General features: G+C 56.8%; 7 protein-coding genes across 7 annotated transcripts; 3 read left to right on the top strand and 4 right to left on the bottom strand.

Annotated features, from left to right (window-relative positions):
* Nucleotides 1–1958: 1958 nt before the first annotated feature.
* On the bottom strand, nucleotides 1959–2864 carry GUNK (putative endoglucanase type K; the record flags this gene model as incomplete). The annotated part of the gene is made up of 2 exons (XM_036642888.1): nucleotides 1959–2207; nucleotides 2424–2864. 2 exons carry the CDS (start codon nucleotides 2862–2864, stop codon nucleotides 1959–1961), a joined length of 690 nt encoding a protein of 229 aa, XP_036491803.1.
* Nucleotides 2865–4078: 1214 nt separating this feature from the next.
* On the bottom strand, nucleotides 4079–7105 carry CGCS363_v011038 (uncharacterized protein; the record flags this gene model as incomplete). The annotated part of the gene is made up of 5 exons (XM_036642887.1): nucleotides 4079–5473; nucleotides 5532–6076; nucleotides 6126–6305; nucleotides 6365–6922; nucleotides 6982–7105. 5 exons carry the CDS (start codon nucleotides 7103–7105, stop codon nucleotides 4079–4081), a joined length of 2802 nt encoding a protein of 933 aa, XP_036491804.1.
* A 6457-nt stretch (nucleotides 7106–13562) lies between these two features.
* HMO1 (High mobility group protein 1) lies at nucleotides 13563–15042 on the top strand (the record flags this gene model as incomplete). Its single annotated transcript, XM_036642886.1, has 2 exons — nucleotides 13563–13709; nucleotides 14191–15042. 2 exons carry the CDS (start codon nucleotides 13563–13565, stop codon nucleotides 15040–15042), a joined length of 999 nt encoding a protein of 332 aa, XP_036491543.1.
* Nucleotides 15043–15970: 928 nt separating this feature from the next.
* On the bottom strand, nucleotides 15971–19487 carry ure1 (Urease; the record flags this gene model as incomplete). Its single annotated transcript, XM_036642885.1, has 3 exons — nucleotides 15971–16291; nucleotides 16350–18428; nucleotides 19443–19487. 3 exons carry the CDS (start codon nucleotides 19485–19487, stop codon nucleotides 15971–15973), a joined length of 2445 nt encoding a protein of 814 aa, XP_036491587.1.
* A 961-nt stretch (nucleotides 19488–20448) lies between these two features.
* CGCS363_v011035 (uncharacterized protein) lies at nucleotides 20449–20953 on the top strand (the record flags this gene model as incomplete). Its single annotated transcript, XM_036642884.1, has 2 exons — nucleotides 20449–20684; nucleotides 20785–20953. 2 exons carry the CDS (start codon nucleotides 20449–20451, stop codon nucleotides 20951–20953), a joined length of 405 nt encoding a protein of 134 aa, XP_036492422.1.
* A 313-nt stretch (nucleotides 20954–21266) lies between these two features.
* On the top strand, nucleotides 21267–21860 carry CGCS363_v011034 (uncharacterized protein; the record flags this gene model as incomplete). Its single annotated transcript, XM_036642883.1, has 3 exons — nucleotides 21267–21517; nucleotides 21583–21719; nucleotides 21781–21860. The coding sequence occupies 3 exons, from the start codon at nucleotides 21267–21269 to the stop codon at nucleotides 21858–21860; spliced, it is 468 nt and encodes a 155-aa protein (XP_036491463.1).
* A 610-nt stretch (nucleotides 21861–22470) lies between these two features.
* NGG1 (Chromatin-remodeling complexes subunit NGG1) lies at nucleotides 22471–24596 on the bottom strand (the record flags this gene model as incomplete). The annotated part of the gene is made up of 2 exons (XM_036642882.1): nucleotides 22471–23963; nucleotides 24128–24596. The coding sequence occupies 2 exons, from the start codon at nucleotides 24594–24596 to the stop codon at nucleotides 22471–22473; spliced, it is 1962 nt and encodes a 653-aa protein (XP_036492420.1).
* Nucleotides 24597–24938: the final 342 nt, after the last annotated feature.

Here is a 24938-nt window from a genome sequence, read left to right as displayed (position 1 = left end):
TCACTCGGGGTTCCCAGCAATACGGCACCCTTCGCGTGCTTCTCTATCCCAATAGACCCTCTCCTTGCAGACCGTCGCACAAGTGACACAAGCCCATCTGCCCTCGGTTGCATATCTTCCATCTCATGCCACGCGTGGTTGCATCTGCAAGCCTTGGGACATGTCATACAACAAACTCGATGCTGCCGGTCCTGGAGAGAGGATCGCATCGTACGATGCGACCAATGGAACCACGCATCCTGAGATAACTAGCTTGCCCGCCCTCGATTTCGTTGCCGCTACGAGTATCGAAATGGGTGGGCGCAAGAGTCCAGCGGCACAAGCAGGCCGCGGACGGTTTAAACGGCAACAACGTGCATGCGCCGCCAGACCGCTTCTGATGGACAATCGACTATCGGACACCCATCTTGCGTGGCCTGCGTCCCACGTCCCGGTTTTGGCCAGTGTCACACAAGTTACAACACAAGATGACAATTGCCAGCGCCCAGGAATCCTACGATAGACGTCCCGCTGCAAGTCAACTCGCGGGAAAGGCTTCTAGCAACTGTACACCCTTCTAGCTTCGATCGCTAACCGCCAATGCGCCTTGGCATCCCCATACAAGTCTCGCAATCTTTCAATCTTCGGACGCTCGTGGTGCTTAACCTGAAATCTGTCAGCGACCAACTGTCCTTCCGCAGGCCTTGTCAGCAGTTGTAGGTCACAGCGCTTGAGTGTTTTCTGGCGTCTTGATTCAATCTCGACCAAGTACATGAGAGGAGCGCAGGGTACCCCTCACAGACACAACGCCCGGGCAGACGTCATTGAAACATTGGGTGTTCGCCCGGTTAGCTCCACCAGGACAGTGCAGGACAGGGGCAACGGCTCCCGCCAGTTCTTTGGGAAATGTGCCGTTCAATCATAGCCTGGCAGAAAGCGAAGCTTGTCGAAACTGATTTAGTCTCGAGGAGATTTTCAGAGGCTGGTCAATCATCGATATCGCTCGCTCTGTACGGATACCTACCAGCCGCATTGACACTACGCGCCGAAGATGCCGGTCTACCGCTTGCCGTCGCTTGTCCTGCGTTTCTTCCACTGCCTACGCTGCCTTCGGCATCTTACAGGCTCCCGGCCGCGACCTGGCGCCCCGTCCCCCTTGTCTAAAGCGGCACACAAACCCGAACATCACTTCTACGTCATGTGAGTTCAAACGTCTGATTCGCCGGCGCGTCTCCGTTGGCTGCCACATAGATACGCCTGCGAAAGAAGGAAACCATTCTGGCGAGTTGGCAAGCACTTGCACCAAAGACCGCGCGGCCTCTCGTTGGCGACGTGCCTGCGACAAAATGTGATTTGCCCCCTTGGGGCAGTGCCCAACGACAAGGCCTTGGGTGCAATGTCGCTTTCATCGAGCATCTTGGCTTTATCTTGGCTGCCCTCGTCTTGGGGGCTGCTGGGTGTTGTAGCTTCACAAGAAGCGGGCTGCCCGTCTACTGCCCAGCCCACAGCCACCGTTGATATCCATTCTGCTCACGGCAGTCATGTCGGAGGGTATTAAACGGGCTAGTGCAGCTCTGCTTTTGAGATGCCAAGCTGTACCGGCGAACCCTGTCAGCAATGGAAATTGAAGAAGCTATTCGACCTACTGCAGCTGAGGCTTGGCAACCCGGGGCGCTCAGTTCTCATCAGAGTTGTGTACTCTGTACGCCAAGTCGCCTTCACCATCCCATCTCGCCCTGAGTCTTGGGACAAGAGGTTGTGCTCTGCTTATGGAGTCGTAGCTCACCTCGCGACCTGGAGTAAGCACGTTCATGCACCCAGTGCAGTCTGGTGCCCTAGTTCTGGGAGTTTGGCTTGACGTGCCCGTTGTACACTTCTTGTATTCAACTACCTAAAACCTTGATATCAACGTGATGGGGGGAGCACGCCACAGCGCATGGCTTCATCATTCCAGGCAGGGTCTGCAGGACGAGGCGCACTTAGTTCCGCCTGCACCCGCTCTTGGCCGTGATCTCGGCCGGGCACGACACTTCCTTGAAGGACACGCTCGGGTTGTCGGCACCCTGGAACCAATCGAACCGCCAGTAGCATCCGGCCTTGAGCTTCTCCGGGAACCCGTCGCACTCGGAGCGGGAGCTGACGCCTCCGTATCGCTGGCCCCACCCGTTGGGCGGCGCTCCGTACTGATCGGTGCACGCGTTGAACTGTCCCACGCCGCCGCCGGGGATCTGTAACCATGTCAGTGACTGATCGGTACTACCAGTATTCTAGCGGTGCTCCGCAAGTTGCGTCGAGCCGATGTAATAGTGGGACATCTATCCGGGTCCCGGAGATCGGGGCGCCGGGACGGTGATCATCGGGCCCGGTCCGACCCCGTCCAACCTTGAATCCACCCAAGGAGAGAAAGAAACCCATATAGAACAAGAGAAAGTGTCCCAACTCACAGCAAGATCAAAGTGATTCTGCCCCAAATCCCCGCCGGTATTCGTGGCCTGCACAACCATCTTCTTCCCGCTCACCGGCCCGCTCGTGAACGTGAGCTCGTAGCACGCGCAGCACCACGACGCCTCCGTCCCGCCCGAGATCCGCACCGCCGCCCAGCCGTACGCCAGGCTGTCGCTGACGGCCCACGGCGAGTTCGAGCTGCACATGTACGCCGACCCGCCCGCGTCGCAGCCCGACTTGGTGGCCCCGCCGTCGTTGAGCCGGTTGTCGTTGCGGTCGCACGTGCCCACGGGCCCGGCGGCGAGGGAGGCCTTCCCGGGCCACGCGCACGACGGCTTGCAGCAGTCCCAGTAGCGCGTCGTGGAGCCGGTGCCCGAGGCCTGGGAGGCGGCGAGGGGGAGCAGGGAGAGGAGCGTGGCGAGGGCTTGCGTGGGATGCATCTTTTTGTTTACCTCTTTCTTGTGGGCTGATTGCAGCTTTTGGTGGTTTGTTCGAGGGTGCCTTCTGGCGGTCGAGATGAGATGTTGAAGAAGGTTTTGGGCTATGTATATATAGTTATCCTGGGCTTGCTAGAGGGTTTCAGTCGGATTGAGAGTTTTGCTGTATAATTACAGGCGGAAGAGCAATATATCAAAACCATGGACAAACTACACATGACCTATATCATACCGAGTAACACTCTTTCTGAGCTGCTTCCAAAGTGAAAAGGACGGGGAACACCTGCCCGACCAGCCGACACCATATTGCCGGTACCAAATAACACACGAACTGACTTGCCTCGTGCCGTCCGCCAAACCTGCTTCGATCGAGCCGAAAATCAGTCCGTAGACGCGGGACACACCACCGACTAATACAAGACCGATATAACCAGGGGCGGCGGCACCCCAGGAGACAAGACCGTGGTTCTGGCAATTTAGCAGAAACCACGCTTCCGGGGCCTCATGTGAGCTCAAATTTGCGATCTAGGCCGATTCATCCAAACGGAGAAATGTTCCGACGGCAGTCGCGCCGATGGGTGCGTTGGTTTCCCCGCAATCGTCAACGTTCGCCAGGGGTAGATGGGATGCAGAGCAGAGTAAGGTAGGATCCGGAGCTGCGAGAGAAAAACCTCCATGGGGTAAGAGATCAGCCGGTTAATTCTTACATGGCTCAGAAGATTTGATATATCCGGCTGATAGTGGCACTTTTGAGGACTGGCGTCATAGGTTGTTGTTCCAAGTTAAAGTCAATTATTCTGCCATTAATTATGACTATGAATTGCTACACCGAGACATGACAGCTTTTAAACGCTGCAATGTGTGGTAAATCAGTTTTGCAGAGCGCACAACGTTATGACGATGGGAATGCGTACAAGAAAAGACGACATGAGCGGGTGTCAAAAGCGACGCCGAGTTGCACGAGAGGCAGGTCTTCTTCAGACGACGTTAGCATGTCACTTGCACCAAGGCAACTATCAACGGCACCATCAAGTCACTACAAGATCAAACAACAGTGTAAACTTCTGAAATCAAGACTTTTCGTTATTGAGCTTCGTTAACCTGTATCATCAACCGCCCCCACCTACTCCAGTTAAAGCCAGTCCATATCGACAACCAAAAGCAACTAGCATCGGGTCTGCGTGAACCCATGTCTAGGTGATTCAACAGCAGCAGTTCTACCATCTGCGGTTGTTGTTGTTGTCGCCGAAGCTCTCGGCAACCTTGCCGATGAACTCGCCGAAGCCGCCGCCGCCCTCACGACGCTCATCGTCGTCATCATCACGGCGTCGGCCGTGGTGCTCCTCCCGACCGCCATAGCCACCCTCCTGACGACCACCGTAGCCGCCTTCTTGGCGTCCGTAACCGCCCTCATCCTCGCGGCGGCCTCCGTAGCCACCACCGCCGCCGCTGCCGTAGCTCTCCTCCTGACGACCGTAACCACCGCCGCCACCACCACCATAGCCGCCCTCGTCATGGCGGCGACCACCGCCGTAGCCACCTTCATCCTCGCGGCGACCACCGCCGTAGCCTCCGCCTCCACCGTAGCTCTCCTCCTGACGACCGTAGCTGCTTTCCTCGTGGCGACGGCCACCACCGTAGCCACCCTCGTCGTCGCGTCGACCGCCTCCGTATCCGCCCTCATCATGACGACGGCCGCCGTAGCCTCCCTCGTCCTCGTCGCGTCGGTTTCCACCACCGTAGCCACCACCAGTGCTGCCCTCGTAGCGGTGAGTCTCGGTGCGCTGCTCGTATCCACCGCCATAGGAAGGTCTGGTCTCTGTGGTCTCCTGGTATTCGTAGCCGCTGGTCTGACGTCCACCTTGGCTATCTTCCTGCTCGTAGCGACGGTACTCGGAGCGGCCTCCACCGCCAGAGTACTGAGTCTCCTTATACTCAGCCTGGCCGTACTTGTTGCCGTGGTGGCCATACTCAGTCTGAGTCTGGGTGTAGTTGCCCTCGTCATCGCGACGGCTGCTGTGGCGAGACTCGGTCTCGTCTTTCTTGAAAACACCGCCGAGGATAGAGCCGATGAGTCCGCCAGCACCTCCACCACCACTGGACTCCTCTTCCTCCTGCTGGTGCTTGTACTGGGGGATCTTAACGCCAGCTTGCTGCTGCACCAGGCCGGCGATGGCGCCAGAAGCACCCTCAAGAAGGGCGCCGGCAGCCTGGTCGGCAACCTTGTCCTCCCAGTTCTTGGGCTCGCCGAACTGCTTGCGCATGTGAAGCTTTCCACTGCAGCCGTGGCCGTGGCCAGTGTCGTGCTCGCCCTCCTTGTGGTTCTCTCCCCGCTGGACGCCCTCACGGCTCAGTTTGCGGCGGTAGTCATCCTGCTGGCTTCTATCCATGTTGTTCCACCACTCCTCAATGAAGCGGAAGATCTTCTGACGTCCCTCAGTCGCACCATCCTCGCCCATATCGCGCTGAGCGGGGTGGTGCATGACGCCGAAGATGATGCGGTTGATGGTGCGGTTAACATCAACACCCTCATCATCAATGGCCTCCATCAGCTGAGGCACAACCCACTGCACAGTCAGAGCAGCGCAGCGGCCAGCAATCTCGTTCAGAATCTGAAAGTGAATCAGATTCAAAGCCACTCAGCACTGAGGGACAGAGGTAGCTACTTACATTGGTAAAGTGGTCCTTGGACAGCATAGAGTGAGTGGGGTCGGTGCTACGGTCATCATCGAAGACGACGTGCTGCTCCTTCTCGCTGCTCTCGATGATCTCGGCAGAACCAGTGCGCAGCTCGTTGCGGATCTGGTTGATGACAGGGATGATGAAGGGGGCAATGAGAGAGAAGACAAACTTGGAGAGCTGCTCCTCAAGCTGCTCCAGAATCTTGGGGAGGACGGGAATCTTCTCAATGGCCTCGCTGATGCCCTGCAGAATCTCGTCGTGGAACTGAATGGCAGGCATGATCTGCTTGAAAACGTTCTGGATGTACTGGGTGAACTCCTCAGGGTCTCTGGGCGAGACCTGCATGTTCTGGAGCTGCGACTCGGCAGCACTGCTCTGGAGCTCATCCACCCGGTTGCTCTGGTGCTTACCGCCGAAGATACCATCGGGAATCATGTCCAGCAAGTTGCGCAGAATGCTGGTGTCGTTGTTCTTACTCTCCTGAAGGGTGCCCTCGAGCTCCTCAATCTCGTTCTGGGTGAGCTTGTCAGAGACTGTGATGGAATTAGCCAGGCCCAGCAGATGGGATCCCGATAAACCTACCCTCGCCAGTAACGGAGTGCAGGAAGTCAACACCACCGAAAGTGCCAGTGACAATCGGGTAGACCTCGTCTCTAGCGCCCTCAAGTCTAATGCGGGTGTCTCTGCCGACATGGGGGAATGTGTCGCGCTCGCCCATCTCGATGAGGGCAAGCTCGGTGTAGTTGCTGTGCGCGAAGAAGTCTGCGAGCCGCAATCGTTAGTAACCTTACAGCTGAGGGTATAGATGCCCTGTATCGTACCTTCCAAGCAGTGCAGACCAGTACCCATCAGGCGCATCGCCTCGTAGAGATCGGCCTCGTTCTTGTTGCGACCGTATCCTCGGGCGAGCTCGATGCAGGTGGCGAAGAGCTTGCGGACGTGAGCGGCAGAGGTCATGATGCCGGCCTGCTCGTTCGCAATGTAGTTCTTCATACCGGTACGCTCGTCGATGGCAAGCTCAACACCCTCGTCAACGGGGCCTCTAAGGCGACGGTCGTACTGGCGGGCATCGATGTTGTCGGCGTAGTTCTTGGGGTTGTCGATGTGGTCCTCGGGGCGGTAGCAGCCCAGTCTGTCGGCCGTGACCTCGAACTCCCTGGATCCGTAGCCGAAGCTAAGGAAGCCCAGGACGCAGAGGAGCAGGCGGATGGCCTCGGCAGAAACGGACTTGACAGTACCGACGTCAATGGCCTGAGAGTAGTCTCTCAGCCAGTTGCCGAAGTAGACACGGGAGACCATCATCTTGGTGAACTTCTTGCCGTTCATGGAGCGGGCCATCGCGAGCGTGAGGAGCGCATCTTCAATGTCGCCGTGGCGCCCTGGTTTACCGCACGGTCAGCGTCTATAACTAGTAAGAGGTAATTGGATATAAGCTTACAATTCTGGCCCTCGATCTTGGAGATGCCGGCGATGTTGCCAGCTCCGAAGGCGTGGGCCGGCCGGGAGAACCAGACCAGCACGATCAGGCCGACCAGCAATGGGTAGGACCTGGCGTCGAGCATGATGACTTTTACCTCGTATCTCCTCTCTCTTGTTGTTTTAGTTGGGGGGTATCTTGTTTGTAGTTCTGTAGAGACAGCTTAGTGGTTGGGTCAAGCGGGGCAGAGTTTGCAGGAGAGCAGATTTGGTAAATGACGGAGGGAGGGAGGAGAGGTTATGAAATAGGTAAGGTAGGCAAGGAGGACGGGAGGTTATGACACGGCCAAGGGGTGAAGAAAAGGAGGGGCCCTTTGACGGTTCAGAGGCGGTGGAGGAGCAACACGAAGGACGTTACTGCGGTATTCCAAGGCTGGCTGGGTTGGGGACGTCGAGTGTCTGGTCTGGCATGGAGAAACTTGGAAGTCGGAGCTATCAGAAGCCAGAATGACAATCAAACAAGCGGACGGTGCTCCAGTAACGCAGCAGAGGCCAGGCCAGATCCAGGCCAGTCCAATCCGCGATCTGATGCTTGTGTCTGTCTGCCCCTCCCTCCCACCTCTCACATCCCACCTGCCAGCGTCAAAGAGGGACCGGAGGTGGTCTGTGGTCCAAGCCCCAGGTGCCATGGCATCATACTACTGCGCAATAGCTGCTGCCAAGACAATCCCCCACCAATGCCAGCGGACTGTGTAGAGGGGCTTGCGGATGCCGATTGGGAGCTTGAATCAAGACAGGGGGATGGTTGCGAGTTTGGTGAATTGCTGGACGGCGGCGCTGAGAGCACGGGTACCTGGGAGCAGTAGGCAACTTACATACACGAACGAGGTATCTGAGGTAGCCGGCGACTGGCGGTACGCGGTAGATGCACGTCGGAATGGGGCAGGGGTCTGCATCAAGCTCAAGCCAGCTGTGGATTCGGTAGGTGATCGTCGGTCCTCGGGATGCTGTTGTGCTTAACTGTCCGGCGGGCGCGTCAGACAGACCTTGGCCAGCTGAAGGCTGTGTTAGGTGAACCGCGAGGAGTGAAAAGGCACGGTGCCTTGCTGTGACTTGGTTTGCGTGCCTAGATACCAGGAAATCCGATAATTTGTGGCCGCCGATGGTTTGATAACGCCTGCGGGTGTTGGTGAGATGACGCAGTCTTAGTTTGCACCCGACGACAGTCTAGGTACATTTTTTTTTCCCCCTTCACGCTCTATCTGAACGACGGCGGAAGGCGCACGCCTCAACACGGATAGCAGGAAGGTACATCTAAACACGGTGCTAATTCACACCTCAGATTAAGGTGGGATTGGAAGCTGCAGATACGTCCCAAGACTTTCCGTTTTTCTTGAGAGAGGGTCATCTCATCAACTGTTTTTTTCTTCACCCGAAAATGCTTTTATTAATGCTGGTGTGGGTAACTACGGGGGTCAATGATGCGCAAACAAGCTCAGTCTCGGATGAGCAATCGACAGCTGCTCGCCCTGGCCAGCGTTCATACTTTCAGCGAGGGCTGAGGCGAACCCAAACTGAAAATAGGAAACTGAAAATCACCTTTCTTCGGATGGCCACGAACCCTGTCACGTCCATCCATCTCTCGTCTTGTGCCTAGCGTCGTCGGGTGCTGGGCCTGCCTGCCATCTGCGCGGCGGCAGAGGGCGACCGCTGCCCGCATGCCACCAGTGCTTTTACCTCATCGCGGCTGTTGGAGGGTCGCGGGGTTGGCCCGCTGCCAATGGGCTGCCTCCAGCGAGCTGAGGTCCCCATCAAAACCGATGGGGGTCGCGTTTCAAAACGGGATGAGACGGTCGGCGCGGTCAAGGCCAGCTCCCACTGCCCAGGGAAGGGAAGGGAAGGGGGATGGGAGGGGGGCTTTCACCTGGTGTCACGGGAGGAGGGGCAGCTTTTGCCAGCTTCCACTGTGCATCGATGCTTCACTGTGTGCGCACACGGAGAGCTAGCTGACAGCTCTAGTCAATAGGCGCTTTTAACCATCATCCAACGATGCAGTAATCGACGGCCTCGTGGCTGTCGCCGTCGTCGCTGGTCTCTCGTGTCGAGAGGAGTGACGACATCCGGAACTGAGCTTTAAGTCTTGCTAGGAAGTGACAAAAAATGCCCTGAACACCACGCAGAGAGACTCACTCTCGCTCCCTCGGTCGCAAACACGGTCCAAGACAACGACCGTTACACAGCTTCCTCCCAGAGCCACCATCGACAGAGGAGGCGTGCCTTGCATCATAAGTGCCCTACCCAAGTTACACCACAACCAATACTCGACACTGGACAGGCTCTCTGTGCTTATCGGAAACATTGAAATGCGTAGTCTGTCGGTTCATCACACATGCCACAGTGAATATGCTCACCGCGCCTCACTGGACAGGAACAGTCCTCGACGCGTGTGTGGAAGCCGCCCCTCGTCGCGAGAGATGGGGCCATGAGACATGCCGTTACAGAGGGGCGCGCTGTGGCTCGGTACAATGCTCGCGCCACGATGTTGTGGTTCGGGCAGGTAAGCGAGAAAACGTGGTCGCGCAGCCGCCTCAACAACCGGCCCTCTGAGAGTAACTCAAGGAGCCATGCGCGCGATTCAGTTTCCAATGGCCATAATAGCCCCTGCTAGATACGGAGATCACCAGCAGCATGCTCATCTGAGCATTGAACTCTGTGCAGAGGAGATGGTCTTTGGGAGGGTTGTTGTTTACGCAGTACGCGTGTCATCGTCTAACATCAGAGTGGTAGGCTGCGCAAATCTATGTCCTGCATCGGCGAATGTCTTGGACATATCCGGTTTTTTGCTCAGAGGTCGCCCCCAAAAGCCTGCTATCATGAGCGCTGCCTGATGAGAAATACACGCACTTAGGCAGGCAGTAGGTAGATAAGATGTCGCATCAGGCATGCACTAGGCCAGCGCTGAGAGCCTAGCTCGGTGAAGTTCGGTGACCAATCGGTGGCCTCGGTGAAAGTGCAAGCCATCACCTCCATCACTTTGGGGCAGGCTGCCCGTTACAGCCATGTGCTGTGCCTGGCCAGCGAGGCGGTGGTCACTTGCGGCATTGCGTTGCCGTTGTGCGGAGAGTATGTGCGTAGAACAACAACGCGTGTAGGGGTACGCGTTGCCACCACCTGCACCTCTACTGATAGCCGTATTGACCAAGATAACTCTAACATCGCAGCACCTACGCAGGTTACAGGAGATACAACGATAGTGATGATCAAAAAAGACCGCAATCTGTTCGATCAGAGCACATTCGGGACCTCAAGCCTGCTGAGCATGCCTAGACCGAGCTGTCGGCTGGCGCCCTGATCACGGCTCATATGCCTACAATGAGGTACGCTGGGGAAGAAGGCAGTTGGCAAGCTTGAGTCGATTCGAGAACAGCTGGCGTATGCGAATGTGAATGAGAGCGAACGCGAGATGTGAGACAGATGGTAAAGCGAGGACGGTAGGTGCCTTTGTACAGAGGGGATGCTGGCTTCGGCCAGCAATCTGGGCTGCCCAAAGCCGAGTTCGACGCTGTTAAAAGGACCATGCCATGGCTTCCATTAATAGGGAACGTCAAAAGAAGCGTCCACTTGCGAGAACAGGTCTTGATCAAGTTGGATAAGGTAGGTCCAGTTGATATGCCGAAGCCCTGGTGGGCGCTGGACAGTTGAACGACCACCTAATTGCGACGGCATCGACTGAGGAGGATGGAACAGGACGACACGGCTGTGGTGGAAGACGCCTGCGCTACCCAGGAGGCCTTTGGGGCTCGGGTCGTCGATGGCAGAGGAATTGTTCAGTCACCAAAGTCACAGGCAGATTGCTGGGTTTTGCTGGTCAGAACGGGGCGCCTCTGAATGGAATGTTGGCATGTGAAGCGAGGCGCTGTTGACCCTAAAAGAACAGCGATCGGGTAAGAAGTCGGCGCTGGGCGAGCAGAGTCTGGACGGAGGGACAAGTTCTACCACAGCTGAGACTCGGAGGGAGGCACGAAGGGCGCTGAACGTGTGGATGGGATCAGCGGCAAATCTACAGAGTCTACAGAGAAAGAGAGACGGAGAGGGAGCTGGAAAACTCTCCAGGCGGCCTTCTGACGCACCCCGCTTTCAACGCGGTCCTCTCTCTTTGCCGGCTGATCACTGATCCCTCAGGCCCGACATAAGAGAGGGCGGGGAGGAGAACAGACGTGGGAATCGACGGACCCAAGGCTCTCAACAATTCAGCGACAGCTGGGCCTGAGTCGACTGAATATGGGGTACGTCGCTGAGAGTACCTAACCCAGGAGCCATCTGAAGGAGAGGGCCGAGGGAAAGCGCCTCGGCAGGAGGGCACCTCAGTAAAATTGTGCCTTTTGAGGGGACTTCGAATAAGGCAACCGCCGACGAGGACAGCTTGCTTTGTGTGCCCTTAGGCCTTGGGGACGCGAGCGAGCAGGTCGGGTCGAAGGGTGGAAGCCTGGTGGTGCGATAACGGGGCCTCAGCTCTGAAGTTTGGGAGGAAAACACAGCAGCAATAAGCAGGACAGTGGGGAAGGCCTCAGAATGTGGCCGCTGTCGGCCGCTGTCGGGGGTGGTCGGGAGAACAAGGGATTTTCTCGGGGGCTTTGGGGGTGTTCGACTCGCAGACGACGGCGAGGAAGCTCGTCACCCTGTCCCTCAGAGGTTCCTCAGGTCAGACGAGAGGGAAGCCCATCGCTTGCAACGGCGGCCGCTCTGTTCAGGCACACACAGGCGGGGACAGGCGCCCAACACTGACCTGCCAGAGGTCTTGCTGCTTTAATGGGCAAGGTGCCTCGGATGTGCTGGGCGGCCCAGAGAGAGAGAGAGAGTCCCGCCGAAGCAGGTACGGTTCCTGGAGTACCTAGGCCGACAGGAGTGTTCGCACCCCTGGTCAGCTCGGGTTTGTTTTTTTCTTGTTGTTCTTTCCGGTTCCCCTCAGGCGAAGCCACAGCGAGTGCCCCCATCCTGGGCCCCTCATTGGGCGACAGGGCATCATCGCTAATTGAGGTGTGATGGTGCACACGCAGGAAATGTGGGCGCCCGCCAGAAAATTGGGCGCAACGAAAAGTATCCCGTCACCATTACCACTCCGCTGGAAGTTCTGTGCAGGTATCGCCAGAGCATCAGATCGAGGTCCAGCAGGATAGAGGGCGCGCCCAGAGGATTGAGACATCCGCAACGGCCACGAACGAGAGATGCACGTGTTCGCATCGATCTGGACAGTTAGTAAATGCCCAGAAAGCCATACGGCTGCTCCCAAGAATAAGAAGCAATTGCCAACGCGTCGCAACTTGGGCGATAGCAGGATACAGCAAAGGCACAACAAGGCTTTGGTGGTCGGGAGGTTTAGGTCCTAGGCGGCACCTCGAGAGCAGCGAAGTCCAGTCACCTCAGTCAGGCACGGTAGGTACCTGATGCAGGTACCTGCCTACCTTTTGCGGTGACCGGGAGGTAAGGGAAGTGCCAGGCGGGCCGCGGGTACGGTAGAGGAAAGCTTGCAGCACCAAGCCTCGCCCTCTCAATGGCCCTGCGTTGGGGTGTGATCGTGTAGGGTGTCTGAGGCGGCCTGGATTGTGTGTGCTTGTGCTGTTCTGGCCTCATTGTGGCTAGCCGTCTGGGCAGTTGGGTGCTGTTTACTGTAGTCTGCTGAGAAACGGACACTTAGGTTTGCGGTAAATGGGTGCGTTCTGAGAAAATGGAACCGGGAGCTTTAGGACACCTGGGCTGAAGGGAGCTGAAGCAAAGATTTCGCTGAGCACGAGGTGGTGCTATTGCTGCCCTGTGCCAGAGGTGGAGAGGGTCGCTCACAATGAAAGTGCACAAAAAAAAAAAAAAAAAAAAAAAAGAACACGATGCTGAGGGGCGGCGCATCAGCAATTGCCTACTGCTGCTGGCTGGGGCAGCAGAGCCAGACGAGAGACCGATCGGGCGATGGTCGAGGGATTTTTTTCTCGTCTTTTACTGATTAGAGGCCCTGGGTGGATGCCGCCTCTCGGGGGGCTGCAGGGGTGTCAGGCACTTTTTACGTGTCGCATGATGTGATTGAACGAGAGAAGGTTCGTAATGGGGTGCCAGAGAGGACAGCTCCCCAGAAGTGACGGGGGGAGGACGAGCAGTGAGGAGAAAAGGGCTGCTGTTCGGAAGGCCTGGACACCGGGACAGCTGGCCCAGCTGCACTTTTGGGCTGGAGCCCTGGGTAGCGGCCAGGCTGACTACCAGCGGCAGGCCCGTCACTCCCAATTTTTATTTTATTTGGGCGGACTCGCACCTGCCCGAATTTTTTTCCCCCTCCTGCGGCCCCCCCCATCCCCCAAGACCTGAGTGCACCAGATCACTCGCTACCCCCTCCCCGGCAGGCTGCACTACATATTCGGCTCAGGCCCTCCCCCGACCTCCCTTCCCTTCCCTCTTTTTTCCCCCGTTTCTTCACTTTCCCAGGCACCTCTCCCAAACTCCTCCACCACCAGCCCCCAACTTCTTCAGCGAGCTTCGCTACCATCGTCGCGCATCAAAGCATCTTCACTACAGCGCTCACTGGCCTAAAAAACAACACTCGCCAAAAACACCATCACAATGCCCCGCCCATCCAAGAAGGTCGCCGCCGAGGCCCCCAAGCCTCCCGTCGCCGCCGTCCCCGTCGCTCCTGCTCAGCCTGTTGCTCCCGTCCAAATCCCTCACAGGCACATTGATGTCGAGGGTTTCATCCGCGTCCGCGATTCGGTAAGAGGATTTTTACCACGTCCTGCCCATTCACTCCCACCGAATATTCGGCCTGCCCTGTCCCAGGACCGACACCAGAACGGGTAGAACGCCCCGGAGTCGAGTCCGCCCCAGCTTCACCTTGCATGGCCTACGCGCTTTGGTTCTCAGCATCAAAACATTGCACCCATGATCAACGCGCGCATCCTGCTTTTTTGCACAATTTTCCTCCTCTTCTCTGTGCCGTGCCCAATTTTCACACAATTTTCCCTGCGAATGCCAAGTCCGCGCAATTGAGCAGGCCTTATCTGCCCCTCGCAAAGCTGCTTTTTTGCGCCAGGCGCGGCGCACTACCGCCGATGTTTACATGTTCTCATGTCAAACCCGCGTCTTGCTTTACACTTGCGACCCACACAAGCTCTCAAGCTCAGCTACAGCTTCATTGCTCACTTTCATACACACTGAGACTTGCTTCAAACATGATGCTGACCATACTGTTCAGGTCCACCAGCGCCTCATCACCATCCTTGAGCTCATTAAGAACTTCTCTGAGGACTACTACCGCCAGACCAGCCTGCTTCTTGGCGAGCCTGCCAACGAGGGCATTCCCGGCATTGACCTTCCTCTTCTCAACCTTGAGCATGCCGTTGCCCAGAACATGGGACTGCCAGCCCTGGCTCTCCAACCCGGCGCTCCCTACCAGCCTGCCCCGGTTGAGGAGAAGAAGGAGCGCAAGAAGCGCACCCACGACCCCAACGCTCCTAAGCGTCCTTTGACCCCCTACTTCCTGTACATGCAGACTGCCCGCCCCATCATTGCTAGCGACCTTGGTGAGCAGGCTCCCAAGGGTGCTGTCCAGGAGGAGGGCCAGCGCCGCTGGAAGGCCATGAACCCTGTCGAGAAGGCTGGCTGGAACAACGCTTACCAGTACAACCTGCGCCTGTACCAGGCCCGCGTCCATGCCTACAAGCAGGGTGGCAACCAGGATGCCAGGCTGATGGATGACGAGGCTGCCCTGAAGTACGCCGAGGAGCACAGCATCCAGATTGCTCCCTCTGAGGCTGTTGCCGATGAGAACGATGCTATTGCCGACCAGCTCACCCAGGGCGCTTCCGTTGATGCCGTCGGCGAGGATGACGATGAGGAGGAGGCTCCCGCCCCCGTCAAGACCCCTAAGAAGCCCGCCTCCACCCGCAAGCGCAAGACTGCCACTCCGGCCGCTGAGGCCGATGCTAAGAACACCACAACCCCCGCCAGCCCTGACAAGAAGCGCCGCCGCACATCAACCAAGGCTGCCGACGCCGTTGAGGAGCCTGCCACTGCCAAGAAGAGCCGCAGCAAGAAGAAGAACTAAATGTTGTCTTCCTTTCGCTTTTCTTCTCTTCTGGTTTCTGGGTTTCTGGGTTTTTGCAAAGATGATACCTCACTGCTCGCGGTCCGTTGCTGGCCTCTGGTGGCCCCGTAGTGTTGGCGGTTGCGCCAAAAGGACCGGACTGGGGAACAGGACCACTTCTGCTTGGGTCCTTGGAATCGCTGCGCACATTTGCGCATGGCGTGTATGATTTTTTACAGGCGTGGTTAAGGATCTCTAAGGGTAGGCGAGGTATACAAAACGCTCAAGCTATGGTGAGCGAGGTGGATCGACGGCTTCAGGGATCTGGTCTGGTCGGCATTTGTTTTTATACGTTGAACCCCTCTGGGTGTCCTGTATGTATTATGACGGACATGAATCAACAAAGAATTGATCGTTACTCGTTCATGTCATGTGACTTCGATGTTTCAAACACCGTAGTTGAGGAATGATTTGAGCTGATTGACTGAACTATTAACCCATGTGGGCTCTTCATGTCGTTCTAACTGCAGTAGATAAGGTAGTCAAGTGATCTCACCGCTTCTCGCTGAAGATTAAGGCGTGCGTTCAAATGAAAAGCGTCATGTTAAACTCACTGCTCCTCGGCCAAGGTTAAGGAAAGAGGTTATATTGCTTTTTTGGCTGATTCATACTGCGTGTATCCATGTCATTAAGACTCCCATGCTCATGCTTGGCAACTTCCCCAACAATGTTCTCCCAAACCAAACGACGTGCTTTGCGTGCTCCCTTCTTCCCCTCACTTGCTTAACAATTAATATGCCGTGTTACTCATCCAACCCACCGGCGACTACAAGTTCCCTTGCTACTCCATTGACTCCATGCTACTGCTGCTGCCAAGTTAAATACGCGTTACGTTTCGTTGCGTTGCGTTGCTTTTCCCCCTCTTCTCTCTGTCTCTCTCTCTCTCTTTCTAGTACACGTAAAAGGCCTGCGTCAAGGGCAGCTCCTCGGCCGGGTCGGCGCGGCAGACCTCGCCATCGGCCTCGACGACGTAGCTCTCCGGGTCGACGCGCATCTTGGGCATGCTATCGTTGTAGCGCATGTCCTTCTTGCCGACGTTGCGGCAGTTGCGGACGGCCTCGACGCGCTTTTTGAGGCCGTAGGAGGCGATGGCGCCCGACTCGATGGACGCGGCGGAGACGAAGAGGACGGACGACGGCGGGACCAGGGGCGCGAACATGGGCCGCGCGATGATGGGCTGCACCGTCGGGATCGAGGCGTTTGGATCGCCCTGGTGAGTGGGGAGTCAGTTACAGTTCCAAGTTGAGTGAGGATGAGGTGAGGCTTACCATTTGCGCCGACGCGATGAGACCGCTCTTGATGACGAGAGTGGGCTTGGTGCCGAACCACGCCGGGTCCCACACGACGAGATCGGCGAGCTTGCCGACCTCGATGCTGCCGACGAGATGGCCGAAGCCCTGCGCGACGGCCGGGTTGATGGTGTACTTTGACACGTAGCGCTTGACGCGGAAGTTATCTGCGCCGGTGCCCTCGTCCTCGGGCAGGAACCCGCGCTGGACCTTGTTCTTGTGCGCCGTGTTCCAGGTGCGCAGGACGACCTCGCCGCAGCGGCCCATGGCTTGGGAGTCGGAGGACATCATGCTGATGGCGCCGAGGTCGTGGAGCACGTCCTCCGCGGCGATGGTCTCGGCGCGAATGCGCGACTCGGCGAAGGCGACGTCCTCGGGGATGTTCTTGGAGAGGTGGTGGCAGACCATGAGCATGTCGAGGTGCTCGTCCAGGGTGTTACGAGTGTAAGGCCGCGTGGGATTCGTGGACGAGGGCAGCACGTTGGGGTGCTCTACCACGGAGATGATGTCCGGGGCGTGGCCGCCGCCGGCGCCCTCGGTGTGGTACGTGTGGATGGTGCGGCCGGCGAAGGCGTTGATGGTGGACTCGACGAAGCCGGACTCGTTGAGGGTGTCGGTGTGGATGAGGCACTGGATGTCGAGCTCGTCGCAGACGCTGAGGCAGGTGTCGATGGCCGCGGGCGTGGTGCCCCAGTCCTCGTGGAGCTTGAGGCCGCAGGCGCCGGCCAGGACCTGATCGCGCAGGGCCTCGGGCGCGGAGTCGTTGCCCTTGCCGGTGATGCCGATGTTGAGGGGCAGCGAGTCGCAGGCCTGGAGCATCTCGCGCATGTAGTTCTTGCCGGGCGTGCAGGTTGTTGCGCTCGTGCCGGCGCTGGGGCCGGTGCCTCCGCCGAGCATCGTCGTGATGCCCGACGCGACAGCCTCGTTTGCCTGCTGGGGGCAGATGAAGTGGATGTGGGTGTCGATGCCGCCGGCGGTGATGATCTTGCCTTCGCCGGCCACCACGTCCGTACAGCTGCCGACGATCATGCCGGGCGTCACGCCGTCCATGACATCCGGGTTGCCCGCCTTGCCGATGGCCGAGATCATGCCGTTCTTGACACCGATGTCCGCCTTGTAAATGCCGGACCAGTCGACGATGAGCGCGTTGGTCACAACCATGTCCAATGACTCCGAATCCGGGCGGCCCGTCGCTTGGCCCATTCCTTCTCTCAGCGTCTTACCACCGCCGAACTTGCACTCGTCTCCATACACGGTAAAGTCCTTCTCAACCCGGATCCAAAGGTCGGTGCTGCCGAGACGCACCAAGTCGTCAGTCGTGGGGCCGAACATGGTCGCATAGGCAGAGCGCTCCATCTGGTACAGCTCAGTGAAGTTGAGGATGGCCTCCGGCTCGGGGGCGTGGGCGAAGCCGGCCAGCTGAAGCTTCTCGACAATCTCCTTTGCCCTCCAAAGCTCGACGCCTCCTGTTGCAAGTCTGTTGCCGCCGCGGATGACCTTGTGTCCTCCAATCTCGACAAGCGTCACAGTCTTGACGTCGCCAGGCTCGAAACGCACCGAGGTGCCTGCCGGGATGTCCAGGCGGTAGCCATACGACTTTTCACGGTCAAACTCAAGCTGGGGATTCGTCTCGATGAAGTGGTAATGTGAGCCGACTTGGATGGGACGGTCACCTCTACTCGTCACCTTGAGTCTGATGCGATTGCGGCCTTCGCTTAGTGTGACTCGTTTTGAGGCCACAACCACAGCACCGGGTTGCTTCTTAGGTTCATATACTGTCACCTCGGGCAAGGCAAAGAGGTCGTTACTAGGAATAGGGAGAAAGCTCCCGTATAAGGCGCGGGCCAGGTCACCATCGTCTGTCGAGATGGGACTGTGGACTGTCACGAGGTAGGTACCTGAGGGAAAGGTGCCCTCGACTTGGATCTCATGGAGGGTACTACACACAGCGGGGAGGACGTGACGTCTTCCCAACATGGTGGCACCCAGGCTCATGAGGTCGGCGACGGTATGGTTGCCATCGCGGATGAGCTCTTGCAAGTTGTTCGCAATGAGAGCCTGCAGTTGGTGTTAGCGCACGCGAGATTGGACGGCAGCGATATCACCGCGTGAAGGGCTTTTCGTACCGTTGCTTCCGAGTGGTTAAGCTTGACGCCCCGGGCAAGGCGGCGCTGGGCCAGGAAGCCCAATTGAGAAATGGTGAGCTTATCGAGCTACAATCACGACGTCCCCCGTTAACGTGCCGTTCAGTTTGCTCTGGCCCGCCAAGGCGACAGGGATGTGTAAGAGAGCGCGCGAGAGAGACAGTTGGGGTACAGACCTCTTTTGGTACGAGATGCATCCTGGCGAGCTGGGACTTTCAAACCAGAATCTCTCAATGACACGCAAAACAAACAAAAGTCTGGGGAAGTTGTTGATGAGAAGGACGGAAAGAGATTAAATTCCTCAAGTCAGCTAAAGACGGTAATGTGGCGCCCACCCCCCAGACCAGACCAGAGTTCCCGTCCCCCAGCACCACCTGCCAGAGATAGCGGCAGTCAGCGTGTGCGCCCGCGCCCGGGCGCCCAGGCCCGTCAATCAGACGGGAGAAAGAGGAAAGAAAAAAAAAAAAAGCGCTGGTGGCCGCCCTCGGGCCTGGACCGGCGGCCAAGTGGAATGATTGATAAGACCCGGGCCCTTGGGTGAGTTCCCAGAAGGGCAGGCTCTGATAGGCCCCCCACCAACTGCCCACCTTCGAGCAGCTACCCCGCACAAGGAAGGCCCTTGGGCGACAGGCACAGAACCACCAATACACGCCTCGCTTCTGTCTAATAGGCATTACGTCCAATTTTAGGCGATAAGCTTGAGCGCCGTCTCATGCATCGGGCCGTCGACGCCTTCCCGAACACCACCTCCCGACTCCAGGGCATCGAAACCTCCCACGCTTGCCGTATATCCGGGGTTGTCAACTGACTAACTATTGCTTACTTCACACAGACCTGGAATCGTGTCGGTTGAAAAAAGTGTCGATAGTACGAGTATTACATGAGTCGAAATGGGCGATGGCGAAGAGTTAAGGGGACGAAGACGTACTGTCCAGAACAAAGCCCCAAGCAAAGGCTTGGAGCCGGAGGCCATCATGTAACCTCTGATCCGGGCATTTTCTTCTCAGGGAGCCCTTCAACGAGAGAAGCAACAAAGCGACAATGTAAAAGACAAATATAACGAAATTTGCATTCCTTGTAGCCCTGTATACCGCAATGACCTGAAAAGAAGCCGACAACAGACGGAATACCCAACATGTTGATTTGGATGTGGAAGCCTCGCTCAGTGAGCTTCACCATGGTCGGGCACTTGGAGTTTAACTTGGAGTTTACGCCAAATGACAAGCCGAGACTCTCTCCCAATAGGAAGCAGTGCATACCTTGGATATTCTCGGGGTTGAGACACCTTGCCATGTTGGACATTGTCTGGCTGTTAAGTAGGGTCCATGTCGTTGCCGGGATGGTTGTGAAAACTCCAGTGCTTTCAAAAATAGGTTGTTTCCGAGGGGCTTTGACTATGCCAAGATGTATGACAATTTTCCAAGGAGTTTGAATTTTTTTCCAGTTTCCGCATGTTCGCGCTGCCTGGAATCCAGCATCCCCAACCCGTGTAGCCTCATCCGATGGCCACGAAGACCCGTAGGCCTCTCTATCTTGTGACTGCAAAAGACTTGGTCATCCAACTCATTGAAGGTGTTTCGTCGTGTTGTTTCCGGCAATCTATTCTAAGGCTTGAGTCCACAAAGCTCCAGTCTGAGTATGAGAAATATTTACTACACTTTTTCGTGATATGTACAACACTCGTTGTCGCCACTGCCATTTTTTTCTTCTCTTTTTTGCCCGAGTCGAACTACGTGTGACTGTCATCCTTAGAACCAGCACGAAAGCATCCAAGAACGCACGATCCGTGTAACCAGGATGAGCGCATATAAGTAAACACCCGTACTCTCTTCTTGATGAGAGTCTACATCACATGCCTTTTTCTCGCCTCTGGTCAACTCTGCTTCTGACCATCGCCAACATTTTCAGACCGCCCCAGTCTTCCCCTGGCCATGATGAAATTGGCAGTCCTTCTCATCGCCAGCATAGTCTGCTCCGTCCTCGCAGGCCTGGATAACCGGGACACTCAACAACCTTGGTGCCATCGGAAGAAAGTTGGCCAGATTCACATCGGCGGCCAGCCGGTTCCGGTCAACTACCGGTACATTGTCAATGCATACAATGTTGAGGATGACATCCCCAAGGTGTGTCACAAGCTGTGGATGGAACTGAGGAACTTCTGGATGTGCCAGTAAGATCTCCCCCTCTCCTGTCTCCTCTGTCCTGCAGATGTTCCTGCAGATGTTGGGGAGCTATTTGACGCCCTGCTTGCCGACTTACACGCCGCGCAGGGTCTGGTCTTTTGGACTGTTCAAGCAGTTCTGCCGCGAAAGCACCGAGAAGGGCACGCTGGAGTGGGAATTCGAGACCGGCCTGGCCTGCAACACGGGGATGCTCGAGGCCGCATGGTGGGAGGCCACCAAGAACAAGTACGGCAGAATTGGCTGCGAGAAGAAGTGAGTCTGTTTGGTTTTCCGTTCTGCCTCAGCCGCAAACAGAATGAGAAGGATGTGCGGTTCCACTTCGATGTAAATACTCTTCTAGAGTGCAGCAGCCACGATGTCATCTCGGCAGTTCAAGCAGCCACTGCACCGAGAGTTTGGAATTTGCGAAGACAACTCGATAGTCAACCTGATCTTCTCTAGTCGTGAACCTTCCACCTTTATATAAGACTCTTCTCGTGGCCGTCAATCCAGCAGCGATCTCGAACATCTGCATCTCATCAGCTTCAATCAGCATCCCACCAAGTTCAAACACCAATATCCTGCCAATCATGAAGGTCTCAAAGCTGGCTTTCCTCATCCTCGGGGTGACACTCCTCTCCCTCGCCAGTGCAGAACCTACTGGCGGGAATGGCAGAATGCGCAAGCCGGAGGTTTCATGCTTCTTGAACCTCTATGGGGTTACCAAGTTCGCGCCGTCGTCTCGCCGATACTCAGGCAGAACGACAAACCTCCCCGACGATGCAGACATTGGCGAGATCTGCAGCAGATTCTGGAAAGGACTGCAACAGTTTGGACTCCAGTGAGTGTCACCCTCTTATGTAGACCCTTCCGAAGCTTCACCGATTGCTTATCATCGACTTGCAGCTGCGCGGCTTGGTCTCACGCTGCGTATCCTCACTACTGTGGGAAAGACCGCGGACGCGACGGCGAGCTCGCGTGGCAATTCGAATCCGCCATGGGTTGCAACAGAGGCATGGTTTCAGCGGCGTGGTGGGAAGCCAGTGAGTAGCCCCTTTCCCATCTTTTCGGGTGTTTGACGACGGTGTTGGCTGACGTTACCAGCTCACAACAAATACGGCAGCTTGGATAAGTGCCTTAGGACGCGCACCAAATCCATCATACCGCACCCTTATCCCATTTAGAGCAATCGACAACGAGAAAAGGAAGCCAAAAGGAGTGTATGTTTAGATAAGCCGTCGAGGAGCTTAATCCGCCTTTTCGAGGGTTTTACGACCGACAACTTGGCTTCTGGCTTTCAATGATTGCGAGTTGGAGAGGTGCAGGGCCATTGAACGGCGAGCCCACGGTGCCTGGCAGTGTTTGGTAAAAGCAAGAGTTGAAGAGGTGCAGGGCCATTGAACGGCGAGCCCACAGCGCCTGGCAGTGTTTAGTAAAAGCAGACGTATCTTCAAGGAGGTAGAGGGGCGCCTATGTCGAGGCTGACTTGGTAGTCGACTTGGATATGGGCAAAACGTTGGCTGTGGATGCAATTCAGGTTGAGTAACCGGTATCTATGCTCTTCTGACCTGGTCAAGCCATAGTTGCTATCAATAACTCCCAAAACACCTTATTCGTTCGCACTAGGCCTCTCTCTCTCTCACTGTTTCTATGAATGCCCAAACGCCGTCGACTGTGCCCAGTGAAAAGTCGTATTGCCTGCCTCCCACCGAAACCAAACCCAGAAAGTAGAGTTACTAGTCATAACAGGTGTCAAACTGATTCATTAGACACTGAACATCGCAGAGCAACCGTTTACTCTTCCTCAACCTCCTCGTCCCATTGTGCCTTCTCCTTCTTCATCAAATCACCCATGATCCCCGCCCTGAAGATCGACGAGTCGGGCTCTGAGCTGCGCGGAACCTTGCCCAGATTCTCGTCATCGAATACTGATCCTATAGTATCGATCCAACGCTTGCGCCGCTCCATGAGCGTCTTGGTCATATCGCCGATGCCCGGCCTGGCCATGCCAGCCGCGCCGCCGACAGCATGGCTTCCACCTCCCGCGCCGCCGGGACGCTTGTTCTTCTTGCTCTTGCCCATAGTACGCGTCCTCTTCAGATACGCGGCCTGGACCTGGGAATCAAGATCCTCCAGAATGGTTTGGTACTCCTGGTGGGCCATGCGCTCTTTGACAAGCTCGGTAAGTCTGGCTTTGCGTGCGCCGTTGATGAGCATCTGCTCTCGCAGGCGACCTTGGAGGAGTCGTAATCTGGCTGCGACTTCGTCGTCGAATGCGCCGTCGTACTCGCCCTCAAAGTTTCCTTCCTGCGGCAAGAAGCCAATATGCCTCAGCTCTTGCTTGATTCGTTCATCGACCTGCGTGTATTCTAGTTTTGGATGTGACGCCTTCTTCCACGCCTCTGAGTTCGATTCCGGCATGAAGGCTGCTGGGGGTACTGGCGGCGCCTTATCGTCGCTGAAACTCTGCTGCGCATCTCCGTTGTCGCCGTTTACGCTACCATTCATGGCCGTGTCCCCGTTGGTGATACCATTGACGCCTGTCTTCTCTTCATCGGCCTGCGGTCGGTTTTCGGGTCGCATCGCCTGCATGAGCCGCGAGAGCAGCGGTCCCACGGACAGCTTATCGGTTTCCGCCACCTCGTCGTCCATGTTATCAATGGCGCCACGGGCCTGGTTGGGCGCCAACTGCTCGCGCGCGTTCGGGGGCTTGTCGAGTGACATGGCGCCATCCTCCTCTGCCCAAATCTCGGTATAGTGTTTCTTGCCCCTCTTAGGCATGTGGAAGGGCGTCACGCGATCGCCGCGCTCCCTCAAAAATGCTAGATCCTCTTCGGCGAATGGTCGGAAGTATGGTTCCATGTACGTCGAGAAGGTCGAAAAGCTGATCTGGTTACTGGGCTTGGCGCTACTGAAATCCTTGTCGGGCGGATCTCCTGCGATGAGATCGGCCAGATCGCTCTGGGGAAACACGGCGACAGAGTAAATCTGCCTCAGCTCGTCTGCTGACATGCCGGGTTTCGTTGGGAGAATTTCGTAGACGGTCGGGTCGGGGAAGGTTGAGGGATCGTCGCCGAAAGTGTGAGCAGCGGGCTGCGCCTTTTTTGGCGGCGCGCCCTCGTCTTCTGAGCTCTCCTCCTCTTCATTTTCCTCTGCTTTTGTTTTGTCGTCGACTTCCATTGCTGACGGAGTGGCGGGTGCGACGGGTGACAGGGAAGAACTGGCCGAGTCGTTGTCGCGCGAAAGCTTTCGTGGTTTAGTGGATTCCCGAAGCGGGGATGACCGCTCTGGAGCAGCGGGTGAAGTCAGTACGGTGGTGAATACGAGGATGATTCGCGGTAAACAAGTGAAATCCCAATAAGTGTCGCATGCCCCACGAATAAACCAAGAGCACGGAAAAAAGTGAAAAGGACACTAGGCCAGGCAAGGCCGAAAGAGGTTGGTGACCTACCGACTGCTGCATCCTGGGGTGCCAGGGTATCTGCGGCCTTCCTCTTCTTCTTGTTCGTCTTGCCCGTCTTTTTGGAATCGCCCTCGGCCTTGACACCTTCCTTGGCGTCCTCGTCGACGTCGTTGATATACTGCTTACGGGTGCTCGCCAATATGCGCATTCCCCTGTCGCAGAAATTGCTCCGTCTGTCTATGGTCTCCTGCAGGCGCTGGAGGCGAGCGATCATGCCATCAAGGCTCTTGGAGTCCGGGATGACGGCGTTGGACGCGCCCTGGTCAACAAGGTCGTCATAGTTGAGATTACGGAACTGTTCGACGCGTAATTCGAGATAGTCGGTGTCGACGGCTTCGATAGGGGGCAGGCTGGCAGATGGAACGACGGAGCTCGGGGTCGTGTTGCGGCTGCGCTGTCGCATGGCATTGGGCCCGGCCTTCTTGCCGGTGCCCTTCTGGCTCGCAGCGGGAGGCATCGCGTGCTGTCTGCTGTCGGGTTTCCCAAGTGAGACCCAGTTTGTGATGAGGCTAGATCATGCAGGTCGTCGTCTTCGAACGTTGAGATGGAAAGAGATGTCGAGGTTGGAGTATCGCGAGCTGACGTCGAAGGGTCACTGGAAGTCGAGATCGCGCCGCCCGGCACGCCAGCATGCTTCTTGGATTGGTTGACTGTGGTAAAAGTATGGGTCGAGCGCCCCCTGCATTGGAAGTTGATGGGCGCACCCGTGTAGTGTCCTGAACGCAAAGTCTGGGGATGTACCACGGCAGCGACGCCAGCAAAAAGGTACTTGGTGGCCCCTTCTTTGCCAGTGGATTTG

This window comes from Colletotrichum siamense (genome assembly GCF_013390195.1).
Source record: "Colletotrichum siamense strain Cg363 chromosome Unknown KSG_Cg363_contig07, whole genome shotgun sequence".
NCBI classification, from domain to species: domain Eukaryota; kingdom Fungi; phylum Ascomycota; class Sordariomycetes; order Glomerellales; family Glomerellaceae; genus Colletotrichum; species Colletotrichum siamense.
This window is presented reverse-complemented; position numbering and strand designations above follow the sequence as displayed.